This window comes from Toxotes jaculatrix, chromosome 10 (genome assembly GCF_017976425.1).
Source record: "Toxotes jaculatrix isolate fToxJac2 chromosome 10, fToxJac2.pri, whole genome shotgun sequence".
NCBI classification, from domain to species: Eukaryota; Metazoa; Chordata; class Actinopteri; family Toxotidae; genus Toxotes; species Toxotes jaculatrix.
The window spans coordinates 6,400,046-6,422,547 of record NC_054403.1 but is presented as its reverse complement, the minus strand read 5'-3'; the positions used below and the strand labels follow the sequence as shown (position 1 = coordinate 6,422,547).

At 39.7% G+C, this 22,502-nt stretch overlaps 2 protein-coding genes across 3 annotated transcripts; both read right to left on the bottom strand.

Moving 5' to 3' along the window:
* Window positions 1–2,440: 2,440 nt before the first annotated feature.
* Window positions 2,441–7,268, bottom strand: LOC121188479 (cyclic nucleotide-gated cation channel-like). Of its 2 annotated transcripts, none has more exons than XM_041048269.1 (10): window positions 7,180–7,268; window positions 6,266–6,376; window positions 5,886–6,077; window positions 5,679–5,789; window positions 4,917–5,023; window positions 4,272–4,759; window positions 3,864–4,142; window positions 3,428–3,526; window positions 2,704–3,081; window positions 2,441–2,626 (listed from the first exon to the last, which is right to left on the bottom strand). In XM_041048269.1, exons 1-10 carry the CDS (start codon window positions 7,266–7,268, stop codon window positions 2,441–2,443), a joined length of 2,040 nt encoding a protein of 679 aa, XP_040904203.1. The 2 variants fall into 2 exon arrangements, with proteins under 2 accessions (XP_040904203.1, XP_040904204.1); XM_041048270.1 differs by having other exon boundaries at window positions 6,266–6,352.
* Window positions 7,269–9,929: 2,661 nt separating this feature from the next.
* On the bottom strand, window positions 9,930–20,524 carry LOC121188498 (plastin-3-like). The gene is made up of 16 exons (XM_041048292.1): window positions 20,447–20,524; window positions 17,514–17,582; window positions 16,941–17,092; window positions 16,493–16,622; window positions 16,195–16,327; window positions 15,933–16,014; window positions 15,599–15,764; window positions 15,210–15,349; window positions 14,960–15,055; window positions 14,040–14,226; window positions 13,849–13,927; window positions 13,627–13,747; window positions 13,008–13,141; window positions 12,397–12,520; window positions 12,033–12,157; window positions 9,930–11,611 (listed from the first exon to the last, which is right to left on the bottom strand). Exons 2-16 carry the CDS (start codon window positions 17,572–17,574, stop codon window positions 11,479–11,481), a joined length of 1,863 nt encoding a protein of 620 aa, XP_040904226.1. The 5' UTR covers window positions 17,575–17,582; window positions 20,447–20,524; the 3' UTR covers window positions 9,930–11,478.
* Window positions 20,525–22,502: the final 1,978 nt, after the last annotated feature.

The following is a 22,502-nucleotide window of genomic DNA, read 5'->3' as shown; positions in this document are numbered from 1 at the left end:
TATTATACCTACATGTAGTAACACGTTTTAACATCCATCCTGACTAAAAACCTAGGAAAGGATTTGAATAAGCCATGATATAAGTGTGGAAATAAGGAAGAATACACTGGATTTTTTTTTCTTTTCTTTTTCAATTTTGTAGTTTATCTGCATTTATATATCCAAACACTGGGTGGTGTGTGAGTATTGCTGGTGCATTGAGGCTAAAGAAATTAGAAACAGGTGTTGTTGCCTGAGAAAGCCTAGGTTTTACACTGTGTAATGTCCGTCCACATACAACATTTTGAATCACTCTTCTATGTGCATTGTGTGACTGTAAGTCAGTGCTGGGGAACAGTAAAGAAACGTATCATGTTTTGGTTCATTTGAAAGTGGATGGATGGATTGTGGAGCAATATTTGGGGAGTTTTGACTTTACTTATGGTTTATACGTCTGATTTTGACATTGTTTTTTCAGCACGTTAGACAGTTGGTGTTTCAGGATTTCATCCCTTTACCTTTGCTTTAGGTATTTTTGTGATTAATTTGTGTAATACAGTGTTCCTGCACAATTTGTCTTTGTTAATTCTTTTCAAATTAATTTTATATTCCATTTTTTATTGTCTGTTTATCAATACATATCTATGTATGTTCACAGTGTTGGACATTAATGAAGGTTAAAAAAGAGGAAAAAAAAATCTTTTCCAAACAGATTTAGTTCATTAAAAATTCAAAGTGCGATAAAACCAGGTCTTACCTCTGCTGCAGCAGACACTGTTGTCACACTGGCTACCAGCAACACGCACAGCAACACCAAGCCGGTCTCCATCTCTGAAACACATTTACACATTCACAGGCATACACAAAAAAGTCGACAGTCAGATAAGATCATTGATAAGACCACACTCAAAGACCCTGACTGAGAAATGAGAGAAGGAATGTTTCCTGTTGTGATCTTTCAAGGTCTATGACAGAAATATCAGGCCAGGACAAAGAGATAAAAGACAAAAAGAAGAAGAAAGAGGAGAATAAAGCCACACAGTCTTCTAAGAAAGGAAAATAAAACTGGATGCAAGAAAAAAAACATGCAAAGAGCACAAGGGGAAGCAAAGTGGAACAAAAGAGAGAGATCAAAAAAGGAGGAGAAAGAAGTGAAACTGCAAGAAAGAGGAACACAGGGGAAGCCACAGAGAACCAAACAATGTGTTCCTACCTGTTAACGTGATTTCTCCACACGTTCCACACGTTCCATAAAAGTCTCTTCCTGAAATCTTACAGACATGTGATGTTGGACTTTGGTCCCAGGTCACTTGCTGACATGCTGATTTGATTATTAACACACACATACATTCACACAGTCTGTCACAGTCATGAAGTGGTTGTGTTTGCTCAAAATAAATGGTCAGTGTTTGGGTTTACACAGTATTTAATAGTATTTTAATAATAAAGCTGTTCATACACATATAATGAAGTAAAGAGAAACAGACATATTTTCAAATCGAGGAAGAAGAAATGCTTACATTTTTTTAAATCATGGTCACTTCAGAAGGTTTATAATCAGCAGTAGCCCATACTCCTGCCAACACAAGAAAAATAACATCCTCTACATTATTCCTTTCAATTGGAGTGGATGTGTTTTGAAAAGGTAAAGGAGAGGATTTGACTGAGCTTAAAAGACAACACTAAAGCGGTGACTGAAAATGTGTTTAAAGAAATAGTTTAACATTTTGGGAGTTTGACATGTTCATTTAAGCTAAAATAATAATAATAATAATAATAATAATAATAATAATAATAATGCTTTGCTGTGTTGATGAGGGAAATCAAGTATTTGAGCACAATTTTTTTTTCCTTGACATCTGATGAAAATATTGATCAGATAGAATAAGATGTTCCCATAGATGAGCAGAAAAATCTACTGGTCTTGATTCATAGAGATTATATGCCACCTAGTGGATTAAGACATGATAGATTTTTCTTTTTTTATTTAACCTAATAATGTGCCAGTAGTAGTGCCATGTCATGTCATGTCATCATCTGCCACTTATCTGTGTCCGGGCCCAGATTGTAAGGGCGACTGCTGCCACCCGGACTGGGGCCCCCGAGAGGTTGAGTCTCATGCTCTACCAACTGAGCTAACCGGGCGGCCCAGTATTAGTGCACTGATACACTGATGCACTTATACACAGTGTATAAATGTTTTCTAAGATGCATGACAAAGGGTTTTTTTTGTTAAGTATTCAGAGCTGCAGTTTAATCATGAAAGGTGCAACACATAAAATGTATTACTAGACTAGACTTACTAAAATTGTGAGAGGTAAAAAAAAAAAACAAAACGAGACATTTACAGTTTTTCTTTTGTGTTTCAATTATTATGAATGAATAAAAGTGAGTATTTTGTGACAATAAAGATGCTATGTGCTAGTTCCACATATTTCCATAGTACACTGGAGTACATCCATCAGAGCCGGATGTTGATTTCACTGCGCACACCATCACCACCAGAGACACTCTCGTTGCCGTCGGCGTCTGATAGGAAGCCGCTGCCTGTGGCTACTGTGGTGATGTTGTGTTCGAGGACTGTGATTCGTTGTTTCATTCGCAGCTGGGAAGAGTTGAACTCACTCTGCAGACGGGCCAAGCACGTCTGAAAACAAAACTATCGTTAGTGGAACGTAGCCATAGTACCAACAGCAGAAATAGTAGTGCTCTAATTGTACAGACCTGCAGCCGATCCAGACTGGTTTCCAGCCTCTCCACTTTCTCCTCAAGCTCCTCCCCCGCAGACACATTCACTTCCTCCAGAAGCCCCTCCTTCTGCAGGATGTCCCGCCCCCTCTGCTCCAGCTGGGCCCTGGCATGGGGGAACTCTTGAAGCGCCTCCATCAGATCTTGTTTGGAAAGGCAGAACAGGTCGGAGTATCCCAGACTCCGAATGTTAGCTGTACGCCTGTTCCCCATCTTGCTGCCGCTGATGTTCAGGATACTGATTTCACCAAAGCAGCTTCCTGCAGTTAGAACAGCTAACTGGGAGACTCCATCCTCCCCCACCACTGCTAGGCGGCCATCTTTGATTATATACATCTCCTTACCCACATCTCCCTTGGGAAAAAAGACAGAACATATAGGTAGGGAAAGTTAGTACTGCTGTACATCATTAGTAAAGAAAGACATAATATTTAATCAGTATTTTTAACTATAACTTTAATTAACTTTTAATTGACTCAACCACAGCCACTCTCAGATTCTAAATGAACTCCTGTATGGCTAAATATTATAATAAGTTGAAAAGAAAAAAGTATATAGGAAGCAGGGGAAGGTATTCCAGACTGTGTGCTGATGAATCAGCTTTAACTGGAATAAATGGACTATGAGGTCTGCATACGCAAAGAAACACTTAATACAGACATGACAGGAATTGTACAGCAACAGTAATAGTACAACTGACCTTTCTACAGATATAGTCTCCAGGACTGAAAACCTGTGGTCGAAGTTTTAACACCAACTCTACCAGGAGACCTGCCTCACAGTCCTGGAAAATACGCACCTGTGCAAACACACACACACAAAAGGAACCAGACATGAAATATGAGCATGAGCAGCAATTCTGGCAACTTCAGGTATGGTTACATTTTCCTTCAATACAGACTCTGTCTTCAAGCCCTAGTGACGGACGAATATTGTCTGTGTCAGAAAAGTGACATTCATTTCTTTTTTGGTGCTGCTTGTGGGGCAGTTTCATTAAATGGAAAAGTAATATGACAGCACCTTTAGAGTGATGTCTAATAAATATATATAACTTTAATTAATCTCTCCAAAACATACTCTGCATTGAAAATACATGACAAGTATGGAACAGAGTGGGGTTGTTCTCGTTCTTTTACCTTCTTCAGTGTGTCCAGGTGAACATTAATGGCAATCTCTGCTCTCAGTTTATTGGGCAGGCTCCTCAGCACCTCCTGTTCATCTATTGTCTTTTTATTGGTCCAGAGGTAGTCAAACCAGCGAATGACGCGCTGCTCTAGCACCTTGCTGACACGTCTGAAGTGCATGTAGTGTTTCAGCGCATCTACACGGCTCTGAAAGGCTGCTCTTGTGGCGTTCATATTAGAGATCATGGAACCGACATTTCCCACAATGGAGGCAAAAATCAGGACACCAACCTGGAAGAGAAATTAGTATTGCAGTATTAGCTGTTTTAATAAACTGAAACAACCAGAACTCTGTTTTTTTATTGATGTTATCCAGGTAAGATGATGTAAGCTAAGGTTACACCACTGCAATGGACATACCAGAAAGTCAAATATCAAGAACAGATACTCCTCATCTCTAACAGGAGGTGGTGTCTCTCCAATAGTGGTCAGCGTCAGGGTTGACCAGTACAGACAGTATATGTAACTCCTGGTCAGGGAGCCAAACTCTGGGTCCGAGGCATTGGGATAAACCCAAGAATCAGAGCCCAGGCCCAGGACCTTTGAGAAGCTGTAGTACCCACAGGCGTTCCAGTGGATAATCACCAGGATGTACAGAACCAGTTTACAGATACGGAAAGCGTTGGGGCAGCCCGTTCGAGTTTCTGTTCGTTCAAAGAACTCAAATAGACGTGGCAGACGCAGGAGACGGTTGAATCGAAGAAGAGGAGTGTAGCTGATTCCGACAGCCAGGTACAGCAGGTCAGTTGGAAGGATGGAGCAGATGTCAAGTTTACACTGTAAGGTTCGAACGTAAGTTTCTCTCAGGCGCCGCACATCTTTCACCATTAAGCCTTGATCCAAGAAACCTTCACATACAATGTAAACATAATGAATGAATGTTGGTGTCTCAAATGGCAAATGTATTAATGAAAACAAATATCCAGGATGAAGTTTCTTATCAAACATTTTCGTGCAGTGATGGAAATTTGAGTTTCATTTGTCTGATTTCCTTTTTTTCAGTACCTGTGTGGAGGCGAACAGCAATATCTAGGATATAGACTCCATCACAGACATAGTCCAGCACCAGCCAAACTAACACATTCCTCATCTGGAGCTCATCAAAACAGGCCCTGCGTGCACAGATACAAAGACACTCTATGAGATGAAGAAAAACTAACATGCTGTGCAGAACAAAATGTTAAGCTCCAGCGGCAAATATTGTCCTGAGGAAAAACAATGCCTTTTGCCCAGTACATTCTTAAAAACATAGCACTGGAGATGTTATCATAATAATAGCAGTTGCAGGAACAACAGAGGTATCTTTAATAAGAGTTTACCACTATTGCAAAATGCTTTCAGGTCTCATACTAACAAGTCCATCTTTAGCAAACAGTGTAGTTAGCACTGATGAGGGCTGAGGGACACTATATATATAATATATAGATATATATAATTTATATAACATATATATATATATATGTGTGTGTGTGTGTGTGTGTATATATGTGTGTGTGTGTGTGTGTGTGTGTGTGTGTGTGTGTGTGTGTGTGTATGTGTGTATGTGTGTATGTGTGTATATGTATATGTAGAAGGCAAGTGTTAAATCTGATGCCACATTTCTGAACATTCATCCAGAGTAATATTGTACAGGCAACATCTCAGTCATGGTGCTTGTTTTTCCATTCTACAGTGTTGGAGCTGTTGTATTAGTAGTGGTAGCAGTATAGGATCCTCCATAGTGGTGTGAGAGGTAGCACTAGAACTGTTACAGTAATTGTTACCAACCTGACAACTAGTAAAGTCCAGTTGTAAAAGACTGCAGGACCAATCACCATCAGCCAGTGGTAGTATGCATCATCAGATGGGGACAGGACCACGACATTACACTTCCTCCTCCTGTTAGACGGGGACAAAAAGACAAAGAGATTTATGTGCAAGTGTCAGATGATATTTTAATGTGTATACATTTTGGCTGAGATTTTGGTTTCTTACGTGCGTCTGGTACGTCTGATTTCATTATCTGTACCAGAGCCAGTGTGGCTGTGGCTAAATCTGCTGGGGGGGGCTTGTATGTCCATGTGGGCAGGGCCTCTGAAACGTTCCAGGAAGGAATCTGGTCTCTCCGTCTCTTCAGCCAAACTCTTCTGAGCCCATTCTCTCAGAGTCATCACCATACTAACAATCCTGAAGACGCAGACAGACAAAAAGCACATTTATATCCAAGATCTGTGTAATCTATGTCTTCTAGTGCTGACCATTACATTAAATCATAACAGAGGGCACCTAGAGTTAACATAATCACGCTCTGGGAATAAATGGATCTGAATAAATACTTATATCAATAATATCAGGTTAATGCCCAGCTGTCGTACCTGGAGAGAGCACCTCGCCCACGAAAAGAATTCTGGGAATTAATATCTCTCCTGTCAATGGCCGCCATTCTCTGTAGCTCTGAGGAAGTGTCATCACACATGGACTGCCCTCTGCAAGCGTATGGACCACAAACATAAAAAAGAAAAATACCGTGACTACCATCTGTACCAAAAGCTCTGAGCTCATTTACAGAGGAAGGCATTAACATTCTTCATCAGATTATAGAAAGTAAAACTGGGATTGAACTGGGAGTTGCCACAGAAGCAGACAGTCAGAAAAACATGTTCACAAGACAACTACAATGCTGAAGATTAACAAAAAGAAAGAAATGTACACATTCATTATTAAACCTGCATTACTTTTTGACCACTTAAGGTCACTGCAACATGTTGTAAACAAAAAACTCACATTATCAAAGCATGGACACGTCAGCAAACATTTCTTTTATCTATTTACACATTGAGCAGACACTGTTAGCATTCATTTGGAGTTGGTTTGCTGAGCACAAAACCAGGCCATAAAACTAAAGCAACAAGCTGAAAGATGCTACAACATCCTGAGCCATGAGGGGATAATCTGTTGATATTTCTCAAGCGAAACAACTCTCACATAATACACAGTGATTTTTTTTCCTGTTGTCAACATAAAAATATTGATTAGTGCAGCTTTGAATACAAAATATAAACTATATGGATGAGCAAATGTGTATCTTTGTTGACATGAACAAACTAAGCTATATTCTTAACATTTAAAAACATGGTACAAACCACCTGCTGCTGTTTGGTTTACAGAGGTTTCAAGCAGAACAGTGTGTAATTAATAGTCTTATGGTTTATGAGTCATTTAAAGATCAAATAATATGTTATTGTTGTGTTACTATAAAGCTTCAGTGTGTGTGTGTGTGTGTGTGTACCTGCTGAGTGTGCTTTCAGCTCGGTCACTCTCCTCCTCTGTCCATGTTTTCACAGACAGCCTGTGTGAATCCTGCAGTGGACCTGTCATACTACCATCACACACACACACACACACACAATACGATAGACCCACAGGCAGAAAAGGAAGGTCATCCAGTGAGAGGTCATCTTGTATCAAGCATCACCACGGAAACCAGATGGCATAGCAACAAGCTGTAGAGTAGTTATGACAACAGATCATATAAGGGAGAGACAGAAGCATAGAAATTGTATGTTTGAAGTCAACAAACCTGATAAATTTCCTGATGCCACAGTTCAGTCACAAGTCAATCCATCAGCTCAGTTCACATCTTTAGTTTAATCGCATCCCATCTACTCCTCTATGAATCTACTATGTATCTACCTATTTAAATACACAAGACATCAATCACGAAGGACTGACGAATACTCATATGAAGGGATGGATGGATGGAGTGCACAAATGTAACCGATGAAAGGAATGATCACATGGTACTCGACAAAAGCATCTTTTAAATTGCAAATTGTGTGTGTGTGTGTGCGCATGATCATTTTCACCAGCAAGCTCATCTGAATTCAAGAACCTTGTTTGAAGTGGCCTCTGAACTCAGAGTGTGCCGTCGTGTGCGTATAGTCTCCTGATTACTGAGGGAGAAGTGTTTTCATGCACACACCTGCACGCGTGAATTGAGATGTGATGATTTTATTTCAGCTTTATTTTGAAACAATTTTTAATCCAAAATGCCTTTCAGTTATGTGACTATCACCTCACACTGAGCCAGGGAACAATGGAAGTGGAAGCTCGTTATTTAGAGTCTCATGTTCTATGTTCATTTTGAATGTTCTCGCATGAGATGCAATTAATTCCAAATGCTGGTGCCCACACACACACACACACACACACACACACACACACACACACACACACACACACACACACACACACACACACACACACACACACACACACACACACACACACACACACACACACACACACACACACACACACACACACGTGTGCAAGGTCATATCAGGTATTTCTTTGGGAATGAATGTCACATCCAGTAAGCTGAACAGCTGCATCTCAATACTGACTGCAACTATCCATACTAATATCGCCATTAACCATATATCAGCCACACTTATTATAACAGCCTGACCACAGCCTTGTCTTGTTAATGAACTGTATGAACTCACTGTCACATAATAGATTATTGCTTTAAACAATATCTTTATAATAACACTGGAAAGAATGGCTGTGCTTATTTTCAAAGTTGTCACAGAGAATTATCTCCCAGTTTGTTTCCCCTAGATCTGCTGAGGGTTTTAGCATCAGCCCCCAGGTGGCTAAAAATATATTAGTTTAGCTTTAAAGATTCTAATTATACCATCCAAAATTTGTGAAATACTCAGACTCACTCAGTATTGCAGACTTGTACTGATGATTATTATGTTCTGTTTAGAACAAAGTCTTTCAGGACTCATACGGAAGAACCAGAAAGCAGACTGGGAGCAGGAGACAACAGGAGAGGCACTGAGCATGGTGAGGACACTGAAGAGCAGGTGCAGGTGAACCTGAGGCAGAGCATAAAGCGGTACAAGCACGAGGAAACACAGCACTGGGAATAAACTCATAAGACTCGGCCATGGAGTGAAGAACCCATGTCTTTATACTGCAGACTGAGGGTGTGGTTGATGAGGTGATTTGCAACAGGTGAGCAGGAGATCTGATGGGACCAGGCTGACCACACACACACACATACACACAGACAGACAGGAGAACAGACAAACAGGGGACACCGGGGGGGACTGTTTGTTCCTAACACAATGCTCTGAATACTGCCTGTTTAATGAATAATTCAACATTTTAAGAAGTCTCCTGCTTTGCTTTCTTTCCAAGAGGAAGATTCATATCAGTCTTGCATCAGTGTGTTAAGTATAAAGCTGTAGTCAGGATGGGGTTGGTCCAGCTTAGTATAGAGACTGGAAACAGGGGGAGACATCTGGCCTGGCTCTAAACCAAAGTGAAAAATATTGAATCAGTACATAAAACAGAACTGTGTATTTTCAAAATGTTGAACCATTCATTTAACCTTGATAACTGAGGTTTAATATATTGAAAGCATTATAGTTTGGGAATGTGGAGTCTGGAAAGTCCCACCACAGTCACTCTTCAGTCACAGTCAGCTAGTTAGTTGATTTGTCAGCTGTTATGTGTTGGACATGACAACATTTAAATATCCCAGTGACACACTCAAGACTCCACCCAGGACAGAAGAAGAACACAACCAAACAGAAATCAGAAATCGAACAGTACATGGAAAAATGCTTTTATTCAACTTTATTGATCTGATTGTACACACTGAACTCTGGAAGTATTGCTGGCATGTAAAGCAACATTTTTTTGCCCACTGCGGCAATCCACAGGACCGGCAGAGATAATCAGCTGATTGGAAAGTGCTTTACTAAGAAACATTTAGGATAAAATATGAGGAGTGTGGAAAGTTATCGTGAGCAGAAACAAACCGGATAACTTTTAAACATGTTCACAAATACGACTGCAGCATTAAAACCAAATGTAATGTTGCTTTTACAGCTGAACTCATGGTTTGATCATGGCTGTTCAGTCATACCAGTGAGTTAAGTATGTACCTGAAGCAGAGTCATTAAATTCAGATGTTCTGTTTCTGTATGCATAGGATGGGAATCGTCTCCAGACAGCATGTTGATGATAGAGCCGACAGCAGTGCACTGACTACAGGTGACTTCTTTTTTTTTCCACAATATACAGACACACATCACCTTCTGTGTTACTGAGGTTACTCGTAAGCAGTAGCAGCTTTGACACGTTACATTTCAGATCTCCACAATTTAGAAAATATACTGCTGCATAGATCAAGAAAAATAAACTGTTCTTATTTTTCTAAATTAAGAGCCATGAGTTCTTATCCATTATAGGTTATTCTTAAAATTGGGATTAGTTAATTATACATTTTGAGGGATTCTTATTCAGCATTCAGGTTGTTTAAAACCCCAGATTTGTGGTTAAATGATGGATATTTTAATGGACTGAAATATGTGGAGGGATTTTATTTTTTTCATTTTACAGGTAACCCCTAATTAGTCCCCTTAAAAGGACCTTAACTTTTCAACTAAGGTGCAAATTTAGGTATTCATTCTATATTTGGGGTCAATTAATTAATACATTTATTGAGCTGAGTTTTAATGGATTATCTGCATGGTACGCTGTAATACATATTAAGGGGTAAAAAACACACTTTTAACATTTACCACAGAGCATGAAATGTTCTCCATAATTAAAAAATTAAAACTCTCTTTGAGATTTAAATTAAGGGAAACACCTACATTTTTCCCTTAAAAATAAAAATATATTTCATCCATTAATCTTAATACCTTAATTGCGTTAGCATTAATGGATAAGTAAATTAACTTTAAAGGTAAAAAACATTAAGGTATTCCGTTTTATAGTAACTGCCTTAAATCTAGCACAGCTTTGGTCATATGTTTTTTTTTTTTTTAAAAAAAGGCCAAAGAGTATTCAGTAAAGAATATTATGGCTTCAGTACAATAAATGCTCAGACTGTGAACTAGCTGGCACATAGTGGCACATACAGCAGAGCCCTGAGGCAGTGACACATGGGAGACTCTGAGGCAATGCAGCTGTAAAAATGTCAAGTATGTTAGGAAAAAAAAAAACAGGAATGCAAATGTTAGATTGCAGTAAAATCCCTTTTTCTGTTCTCACATCAGAGATCAAGAGAAATGAAATGCTGAGGGAAAACTAGAAAAACCACTACCTTGAATTTTTCAGCAGAGCAGAGAGATGTTAAGTGATCACAGTTTGATCACTGTGTCCCATGTATCACAGCCTTTACACTTGAAGAAACAAAACCCATTCATTATGAGAAGTCGAGTCTTTCCTAATGTGACTCTGCTAATCACTCAGCCGCCTCGCTGCCCAAACACAAAACCGAGATCCAGACAAAAAACCCAAAACCCCAAATATTTTTCACGTAGCCATTATAGAAGTCCCACTTCACTGCAAACTGTCTGAACATTTAGAAAAGTCACATTCCCTTTGAGTCCACAGAGGATCACTGATGTTTCTGTTCACTGCAAAGCAGATGAATAAAGTGGCACTTCTATTTTGGCTAATGTAGGATAATCACTTTATATCTATGTTCACTCTCTACATGTCTCATCCAGTCAAACAGGCAGTCAGTCAATGTGTGTGTGTGTGTGTGTGTGTGTCTCCTTTAAGCCCTCTTCATGCCTCTTCCCATCAGGCAGGCGAAGATGGTCATCACCATTTTGGGGTTGACCTCCACCAGGTCCTCAGGCAGGGCGTAGACCTTCGCTCCGATCTTCCTCGCCATGGAAATGGCGTACCTGGTGCAGGAAAGGCTCAGTTAGGATCACCATGGCAAAGGAAGGCATCAATGACAAGTTGAGTTTCTCATCATGTCGTCTATACATTTTTGATCATCAGTGATTTATCTCTATTACTGTGGTCTTCATTGGTTCTCATTGACAATAGCAATGATGCTAACTTCTCCATAGGGTGAACCTGCAAGCTGGATGTTGGGTTGGACGGCTGGAGGCTTTTGAAATGCTTATAGCAGCAGCAAAAGACGGCTTACTGAGCACTTAGGTCCATCACCATGATTACAAGAGTGTGTTAAATATGTGCTGCAGTGGGAAGAGTATGAAATGTAAGTGTAGCAGTGGGCTGCCTGAAGTAGCTCGTAGTATGCATTAAGTAGTAACTACAAATAAAACCATAGTCGGATAGAAGCAGGCAGGTGATTACTTGGCATTGTTCAGTTTGTCCTCATCCGACAGTGTTCCTGTTTTAACCAGCTCAAAGTTCACACTGTTTGGCTGCAGGGCATCAATCAGGTCCAGAACTGGAAGACTGGTACTAATCGCTTTGTCCTGAACAGAGGGACACACACACATAAACATCACACATACACTGCAGCATTCCACAAGTGGCATTTACCTGCAGTAATAATACAAAATGACTAAATAAAAAATATATATATTTATATATACTGTATATTATTAGAATAACTGAACAGATGTAGTTTATTTTGTCTTAGTCAAGGAAGTATGTGCTTTATTTTACGACCACTATGAAGTAAAAAAGTAAATACAAAGTGAAACTGGCTTACCTTAAAGCTCTTGATGGATGAACCTTTGCCAGCCGCAGTCAAAGTCTTGTTGACCCATGAAACTATCAAATCATCTCCTGCAACTTCTCCATGTCCAAGGTCTTCAAGAACATTTAAAGTGTACCTGTATTTAGGCCAAATGTAAAAAAATACCAATGATTAAATCACATGAAATTGTATATATACCTTCTATATATTGCCATACCTTTCTGTAAACAGCAAATGAAGCTATGGTGTGTTCCCCGGTCTCCTCTGTCTTACGATACTCTAAGTTCTAAGTTTTTGCTAAATTAATAGAACATTTCCCATAAACCCTTATTTTTGGTCGCACAAAGGACGGTTGCTTCTCACACTGGTTTCACTGGTTTGTTTCTCTAAAAGAAAAGAGCATGTTGGAAGTGATGTGACGTTGCCATTAACTTACAGCTTTAACTTTCAGCTGAGAGAACAGCATCCCCTGCCTGTTCTCTGCTGTACAGCAACTTCAACATCCAAGAGTGTGAAGGCCAATAGGTGCCGACTTTCTTTCCAGTAGTGCTTTTGTTTCTTTATGGCAGTTTCTCAGAATGATCGTATAATAAATTAAAGTTTGACTACGAAGAGCGAATCACCTCCTCATCAGCTGCCACACCAGGGCCAGGGTTAGAGTTGCATTTCCATCGTAGAGGTCCTGTCCACCGATTCCCACCAGAGAGAAACCTGCTTTCTTCTTACCCAGCTCCACAGCATAGTTACAGTTTTCTATCTGTTGGACACACACACACACACACATACACGCACACACACACGTTAATATGTTTTTGGGCCTACTTTTTCGAGACTAAAACTGATATAAACAGGTATGTGTGTCTTCATCATAGCTCCAGCATATACATATACTGTATTGTGTGCAGTTGTATAGAATATAGATTATAATTTCTGTAACTGTAACTATAGTAACTGTAGCCACTATTGTGAGATGTAGAAATGTGTGAACAGGCATAATATATATGCACATATACTTTATATATGAGGAATGTGATGAAAAATGAAGCTTTGTGTCAAATGAAATAATCTGCTTTTTAATTTTGGTTCATTTTTTTTGACAAGAGTAATTTTATTTTATTTTATTTTATTTTATTTTATTTTATTTATATTTTATTTTTATTTCTTCCTCAAGCTTTTCAGTTTGAATACTTATTATTTAAAGGAAACGTACAAGAGATACTGGAAAGTATTTTGTGTATTTACCTTTTTTAAATGCCCTCCTCCGACCCCTTTGAATGGAGGGAGGTTGACTCTGTTGTCCCAGTCCACTGGCACCTTAATCCTCTCATATAGCTGTAGAATCACCATGGCATCCTGCAGATCACTGCATTAACACACGCATCACAGAGGTGTAAACATACACATCAGTGCATTTTAAGGGTGAATTGTGCATCAACGTGGCAACAAACACTAAGTGATACTGACCCGTAGATATGGTGAACGTGTGGACTGACTCCGAGAGAGTTCATCCAGTTCCTGAAAGTTCTCTCCTCTCTGGTCTCACCTTAAGAGAGACAAAACCACACAGCGCTAGGCCTCACACACACAGGACTAGGAGGTTTGTACTTGTGGAGAAAGCTACTACTGTGACGAAGGAATCATTTATCCATGCTTACTCTCCAGATTCCAGTCTTGGTTCTCTGGTTTGGTGAGAGCTGGGTGTTTGTTGAACAGAGTGGCCACAAAGGCCATGTTGAGCTTCGCGTTTCCGGTCACGACGTCAGTGGCAGTTACAAACTGTCGGCAGCCGAGGCGTTCGGCCTGTTTGAGCATACACTCGGCTCTCTTCGTGAGATCCTTCTCCTGGTAACACACACACACAGACAGAGACAGGCGCTGTTATTTGGGATCATTCCTGTATAATAAATAACACTGCAAAACGTGTGACTACGAATCCAGATTTTTTTACAAAGCACTTATGTTGACTCAGAAATCAAAGCATCCACAGAAAATCAAACTAAAAAGCAGAGAATCCAAACAAAATACTGTATGTGTCCAGTTCACTGTAAACACTATATTTGGCATGTGACTGGCTGAGTTTCAGGCGAGGGTTAAGTGGGTCGAGGGGCAAGTGCCAGGATGATGAATGCATGAAGTTCCTGTAATGTTAAGCTGTCATTTTGTAAAGACAATGCTTGTGTGTTGTGCTATTTTACAGTGTATAACTTTTGTCCCTTATATGAAAAAACACTAGACGGAGGAAGATACAATAGGAGCTCCAGGATGATACCGTGATCCTAATATAGTGCTACAGGAAGCAGGAAGAAAGGTCAACAGGAAGTCAGCTTCCAAAGGCCACATGGAAAGCATTAACTGAGTGGACAGGTGCTCAGACCTGTGGATGTGTGTGTGTGTAAAACTCTGCTTTGTAGCTCTGTAGTTTCTTAAACATGATGAACAAGTGAGGCCCAAATTCATTATTGATTTAAACTTGTCTGACTACAATAACACAAAAATAAATAAAACATATAAGGTAACCAAGTGCATTACACGTTGCTGTATTAGGATAAAAAAAAAAAATCACTGCTTTACTCACAAATACACCAGTCATATCAATCTCAACCCGAGGAACGCCCTCTTTGCTGCCGTCTGGAGCGATCTGCTCGAGCAGGTGGAAATACGCTTTGGAGTCCTGCACAGAGACAGAGATGGACAAGTACGCACTCATGTGAGCATACAAAGAGACATAACCACACTGATTAATACTCCCCACCACAAATGTCAAATGTATTGGCTTATGGGTTGATTATGTTGTGTATTTTTCTCTGCCAGGAACATTTTCTTACCTTAATATCTCCAGAAAAGTTTGATATGGACATGCCAGCTTTCTTTAAATGGAAGTTGGCCCAGCGCAGCAGCAGCTCCTCGGGACTGAGTTTCATCAGTTCCTCCAGACTCTCCCCTTCCTCCAGCAATGCTGCAATAGCTGTACACACAAAGACAAGCAGGACTTGTGGGGGTAGAATTGCTGGTGAATAAAAGTAAACTGAATGTAAAATGTTAATATCAGAATGTGTACATATGTAGATACAAGAGTATAATTCTTTGTTCTACCTTACATTTTTGATGCTAAAGGTTTGTGTTTGTAATCTGATGTCTAGGTCATGTATCTACTACTAGCACTACTTTTTTTTTCCACATACCAGTCTGGATTTGTGTGTGTGCTTGAACCTACCTTCATTGCGACTCAGCTCTATGTCAGCAAACAATCCTATCTTGATAATCTGCCAGAGGAGCCCGAGCACCAGGTGAGGCTTCCCCTCCTTCAGATCTTGAGCTCCGATATTGACAACCTGGCAGCCGATGGCAGAGGCCGAATTCAAAGCCAAGTTCAGATTCTCCTGTTGGGAAAAAAATGTAGTTGAAGACACAAAGTCAGGAGGAAACTGGCCTAGATAGAAGCAAAAGTTAAAGTCAGTCTTGCAATTTAATGTATATTTGTATATTATGATTTATGTAATGAAGATACAGAGCACATTGAACATAGAGCAAACAACTGATTAACTGACCTGTGTGGTGAAAGCAGTGAGTTTCTTTTTATTGATGGTTCTCTCATCAATGGTGTCAGGAACAGAGAGGTTGATGAGTTTACTGCAACAACAGAAAGGAGGAGAATGTAGAACACTGAACTGATATAATGTCAAAAACCTGAACTTAAAAAACTGGGCAAAGTTTACAGAAAAGTGAAAAAGGATAAATTCAGGACAGGGTAAATATAAAGGTTTGAGTCATGGATAAACAAATACAGGTAATTAGAAAGTGAAGGTTTACCAGAGTATGATGCCATCTGCCACTGCATTAAACAGAGCTCCAGTGCTGGGGTTGATGGGAAGAACATGTTTACAGTCTGGATCCTTCTCCAAAGAAGAGTTGATGTAGTTGGCAAAGGCAAAGCGCTCCTGCTCTGAAATACAGTGAAGACAAGCGTCACTTCCATTTGATTTCTGGTCAAAATCTGTCATAAGACATGGTCAGACATGGTCTTGACTTGGTGGCACTGAATGCAGTGACCAGCTCTGTGTCGTGTCGTGTCGTGTCACTCAGTGATTAGACAAGTCATTTTACTAACCAGAGATTGAGTGTTGAGTTCCTGCACTGGAGATCTCACTGGTGCCCCCGATGGCTACGATGCCTTCTTTCTTGTTGAGAGCTTTCCTGAAACCCTTTGCCATGCGATCATCCTTCATTTCCTGGAAAATCTGAGGGTACACACACAAAAACACACTCTCAAGTTTTACAGTCAATCACCCCGTGGTTACTGTATATTTGTCAAGATACCGATCAATACAGTTGATTTGACACTTAGTCAGCCAAGCCCTCAGTTAATCAACCTTTCAGTCAGTTTAAAACGCAACAAATATCAGAGGTAATACATTAGTAATCAAGTTATTGTAGCCCACCAGACATCAAGCCAGGAGTTTACTGAGTCAACATTTAGTTGATGGTAAGTACAATTTTAGTAAAGTTGTGAGTGGTTATAACTAAATTTGGTTAGTTAGTTAGTTAGTGTTACCTACAGCCGTGAACTCGTCCAAACTGATGTGGCTGTCATTGTTTCTGTCCAGCTTCTGAAGGAGCTCTCTGATCTGGTATCCAGGCAAAGGACAGCCCACCTCACGGAAGAGATTACCGAGCTCTGAGGCGCAGATGTACCCGTTACCATCCACATCTGGAGAGGTGGGGCGGAGGCAGGAGGGACAGGGCAATGGAACAATTTAAACAATATATCATGTAGAGGTCACGTTGCTCTTGTTGTGCATTAGTGTTCATGATTGTTTACAAGAGACTCTCTCCACACATTTTACACATTTTAGTCATGAAGAGCACTACTCAGTCTGAGAAAATAATCATGACGATGTCACTAGGATGATCCAAATACTGAGTTGCATTATGGGAAGTGTAGGATCTAGCATTTTGAAGCTTAACCCATACTGGGGACTAAATGTCAGGCTATCGCTGCCTCTACTGCTTTGTCTCCCAACTCTACAGAGGTGCAGCACTGAATAACCAGAGTGCCTCTTTAATAATGACTAACTTATCATTGTCTGATGTTGTGTCTGCAACATCCACACACACACATTTTTACTCACCCACTTTCTGAAAGCCCTCCCTGATCTCCTCCATCTGCTCAGCACTGACCTTTGCTGACATCCTGACACCTGTAAATCAGATAAAATGCTGCATTTAGGTACTGAAATACAAATAAGTCATTTCTTATAAATCCTTTGTCCCAAAAAAAATCCATTTGTCTGTGTAGACTGTCAGGATAATATGGTCACCACATGGTCTCTCTTTAACGAATCATTTTATTTGAGATAAACACAGTGGAGCTGAGCATACTAATGGATCATTAACATGATTTGAGGATTAAACGTCTGAGGATACGACAAACACAGATCTGTCTCACAGCCTGATGGCTTCAGGCTCTATTGGCTTGGTCTTTGAGATGCGTCATTTTGACGAGTTCATTATTCCTGTGTTGCTCCAGCCTGGAGCCACTCTGCAGCTCTCAAACAACACAGCTCTGTTAACTCAGCCACGAAGAAGATGGCAGCTTGATCCATTATACAAAGAGCCACTTAGCATTATCTTTGCATGAGCCTAGAGATCTGGAGACCCATAAACATCTAATAGTTTTATGTAGATTGCCTTTGTAATATGATTCTGTAATGGAGGGCATTGGGAGTTTGGATTGTAGCTTTTGTAGACAGCTATTTACATTACAGCTACTGTATTTAGATATATAATAGCTCTCTCTAGAACAAAAACAGATGATATGATCCACATGAGCTTGCTGTATGTAGACCTGTGTATTTACAGTAGCTGAAATGTTAAAGAATCAGTTCACTTAAACAACAAAAAATCATACTTTCCCATTTCCAAATGACAACCCCGGTGCTTTTATAAATAATAACTATGGACACACCCATGGTGGCATCTAGCTGTGTAGACAGTTTGGGTTATTTTTTAGTTTACATTTTGACACCAGTGCCACTGAGACCCATTCTACCACTCCAATGGCAAGAAGCAGAACCTTGTAGCAGCTAGGTAACACTACATCAGACAACATTACAGAAAATCTTAGCTGAGATATACAGACACAGTAATAAGAGACAGTGAGATTAGCCTGTGCTGTATATGATTTAGTCAGAGAGAGAGCTTTCTGCTGCAGAGAGCAGAGCCCTGTTAGCTGGTGCTAAAAGATATGGCAGCATGATGAATTACATTCACAGAGAATCGATGGAAGCCCGGGAAGTCAAAGCCATTCAGACAATTCAAACATTATTAGCCTCAGATATCAAATGCATCTAACTCCAGACATCATATAGACAAAGAGATATGATCCTCTGAGAACTGAGAGAATCATATTTTTCCCTATTCAGACATCCGTCACAGAAATCTGATCTGATGAGAAATACAGAGGTGTGACTTTAAGGAGACGTTAGACAAAAGGTTTTGGCTAGAAAAATCATTTTAAACTGCTGAAAATCTTTCTCAATTCAAATGACTTTTCTTGCGCATGTGTTCACACTGGCTTATAAACAAATAGGCTAAGCTTCAGAGCAAACATGCAAATGTAGTGGTTGCATATTCAGGCTTACACACACAAACACAGCGATCACGGGGCCACAGGGCCACTCCAGAAGCACTTTGAAACACACTGTTTGTTGCAGACTCAGTTAAGAAAATAAAACCAGTGGTCAAATGACACATTACCTAATGTCAGTTATCTATTCCCGAGCTCGTTTGAATAATGAACATAGATGGATTCTTCTTAATGAAAACATCTGCTAACCTTAAAAAAAAAGATTACTGATTCACAAACTGGAAACAACAGTGTGGAGGAGTTTGATAAGCATTTTTTGAACATGTTTCCTGTGCACAAACTATGTTTGTAATCTTTAAAGACGTGATTTTGATTTGTCATTATAACTTAAATGTTTTCAATGGGAAATATCTGTTATGCTGAATTGTTGGATTACAGAAAAAAATATTAATATACATTTTACTGCCACCAGATGTCACCACTGCAGGAAGAACAGATCATTTTAAAGGCATCTAAGGTATGTCCTTGCTATGTGTTCTAGGTAGTTTTTCTAAAGTGGAGGTAGATTTGAGGTCTGTTTGTGCCAATATTAATCATTAAAACCACAGAAATATGTTATTAGATTACATGACACAGTTATTATACACAACATGCTCGGGAAATACTGATCAGATGATAAAAATAAGAATAAAAATAAAATTAAGATTGATTTGTGATATTGAATCAAATTAGCATGACAGTTATTCAACTCTGACACTGCACTACTTTTTTTTGTCATTAATCAATCATATTTACAGCAACAAAGACCAATCATCAATCAAGACTCTAGTTAGTCAATGACTGTATTGTCTGGAGTGTGAGTGTGAGATCCAGATTCTGGAGATTCATTCATCCAGTCACACCAGCCGTGGTGCACATGACTGGAGGAGCGTGTTTATAACCCACAGGAGTCCTGATGGACACACACACACACACACACACGTCTGTGTTCAGAATGACGATGCATTTCATATCAGCACTCATCCTAACACATGCTGCTGCTGCACTATCACTATCCAGTATTATTCATCTCTAACATTCACGGAGAAAAAAATTCATTCCCTTATATTTATAGAGAGATATAGAGATACATTCATAAAAAATGTTTTAAAAATATTGAATTTGTGCATGTGACTGACATTCATAGTCTTCACTGAAAATTTTGTCTGGGAGGAAAATTGTATTTCCAAACTACCTTTACTGTCCATATGATAAGCTACAAGACCAAAAAACACTGCGCATTTTAGGCCATTGTTCGTATATTTTTGACTCACATCCTGAGGCAGGCTGTTAAATGTAATTTGCTGAATGAAAGCATTACAGCAGATGTGCCGCAGTCAGTTCCAGCTCTTATTCTCTGCTCATCAGTAAAAACGCAGCACCAGGCTTCTCCTGCTGTGACATGAGAAAACGCCCTGAAACGCTCCTTCCTCTTACCTGAAGACCGCTGTGCAATTCAGTAAAATCACCCGGGGAAGCGAATCCCTGCGTCGGCCTCTCTTTGCTCCTCTGTCCCGTTTTCTTCAGCTGACACCGCCCGGTGGGGAGAACCGCTCCGCCCCTCCACGCCACTCCCTCACTAACCAACCTCCACCGCTTCCTTCCCATCAGCGGCCCTGTTTGTCCACTTATCCAGAAAAGCATAAACATATACACTGAACACACACACTAATAAACATATAGATAAAACACATACACTAATAAAACGGAAAGAGAAACATGGAAACAGTTTTCTAAAGTTGCTCCCTCTGTGGCCAGTTTTCTGCTGATGGAAACTAATTTTAATGCAAAAGCACTGGTTTATAGCCATTAGGTGTATCTATATGATATATATGATATATTAAATATATTTTATCAGTTAAAAAGTGCACTTTGGAGGGCGGTGCTCTAGTTCCAAACCAAGCCCAGCACTTGAAAGATGATTATATTTATATAATCAGCTGTTCCTGCAAAGTGTATGACATTGTTGAACCAATAAGTGTGTTTACAATTCTATTAATGATATAAGCTGATAAAATGGCATGATGAAGTGATACAACAAATGGCTACTTGCAGGTAGGAATATTCTTTTCTGGAGAGTACTGAGTTTTATTCCTTTTATTCTCTTTTTTTTTCTTGTAAGTAGAAGGCCTAAAAAATCTTGTGAATAAGCTTTAGCACAGTAGCACTAGATCACTTTTACAAATAAAAATCTCCTTAAATAACCATTTAGAGCCACATCAGCTTTATCAGCTCTTTGAACAATGTTTCATTGAGTGTAATATTTCACTGTCCCTCAGGGGAGGCCTCACCCACTCACCATCTGATGAGCATTATTGGCCAACATTGGTTTGACTCACACCTGTTGATAATACTGAGAAAGTTCACTTTAACCCTGTAATGTGTCTGACACACTGTGCAGTCATGCATACCACTGCGGTGCAGTGACCAGTTTAGATGTAAAATAATAAAGTGCTACCTGGACATTTCACATAAAAGCCCTTTACAGTGAGACACTGAACACACCGTGTTACGCTAAGATTATAATCACCAGGCATGGTAGAGCAGATTGTGTTCAAAGTGTCATCTGCAGCGGATCACTGACTATTCATGAAAACAAGCTTTATAAGTGATTATAACTTTGCTGGTGAATTGTCAGAGCTCTGCTGCTGCGACCAGTCTCTACATGCAGGAATTCCTCCTTTCTCCCTCCTCCTCCTCTCATTCCTACTCATCTCATACCTTTCCTTCCTATCCCTCCCCCTCTCTCTTTTTTTCTCTTCCCTCTGCACTTGTATCTCTCTCTGTCTGTGGAGTTGATGTGCTGAATCTTGTCAGAGTAAATTCCTCGTCTGTGGCAAAACCCCAGGAAGAAATTTCCAGAAGGTCTTGAGTTTTCTGTTTGCCACCCATTTCTTTTTCTGGGAAACACAGCAGTGGGGTTTTCACTACAGTTAACGTCCTCCTGCATGAACTTGCTCACTGTCGTCTGTTCATTTTAATTTGTGGAAATGCTTTCAATGCACACTGAACACATAATTTACATATGGCTGAGTCTACTTTCTGTGCTGACACTTTGCCTCAAAAGTGAGGCATAAGACAGGGGAGCTACAGCTTTAACAAACATTAAACTCAACAATAAAAATTTGCCATTTTCCTCATTTTAAATGTTTATCTGAATGCAGCACTTTTTTAACCTTTATTTATTCATGCATGTTTAACATTCAGTGCTCCATTCAAACAGTAAAAAACCTGTGTGTGACTGTGTTCTGTTAACCCACCCTGGGCATATCAAGTTTTCCTCTCTAGCCGAGTTGTGACTTTGTCTTTGACCGTTAAAAAGAGGACTAGACAGTGATGTCACTGAATGGCAGAGAGTGAGCACTGACAGAGAAGCAAAATCTTTTCCACATCTGTTGTTGGTCAAGAAGCAGAAATAAATGAAAGAACAGAAGATCATATTAACATAGTGATATCCTTATTAAAAGCCACATTGTTGAACAAACAAAATATT

Excerpts from the sequence above, each read along its gene's own strand:
- LOC121188479 (XM_041048269.1), bottom strand. The coding sequence starts at position 7,268 with ATGACAGGTCCACTGCAGGATTCACACAGGCTGTCTGTGAAAACATGG. Across the intron at positions 5,024-5,678 it reads TGGACTTTACTAGTTGTCAG|GGCCTGTTTTGATGAGCTCC; the intron begins GTTGGTAACAAT and ends CTGTGCACGCAG. Across the intron at positions 3,527-3,863 it reads ACCTGGACACACTGAAGAAG|GTGCGTATTTTCCAGGACTG; the intron begins GTAAAAGAACGA and ends GTGTTTGCACAG.
- LOC121188498 (XM_041048292.1), bottom strand. The coding sequence starts at position 17,574 with ATGTCAGCAAAGGTCAGTGCTGAGCAGATGGAGGAGATCAGGGAGGGC. Across the intron at positions 13,928-14,039 it reads CCAAGACTGGAATCTGGAGA|GTGAGACCAGAGAGGAGAGA; the intron begins GTAAGCATGGAT and ends GTCTCTCTTAAG. Across the intron at positions 12,521-13,007 it reads GTGTGGCAGCTGATGAGGAG|GTACACTTTAAATGTTCTTG; the intron begins GTGATTCGCTCT and ends GCCTAAATACAG.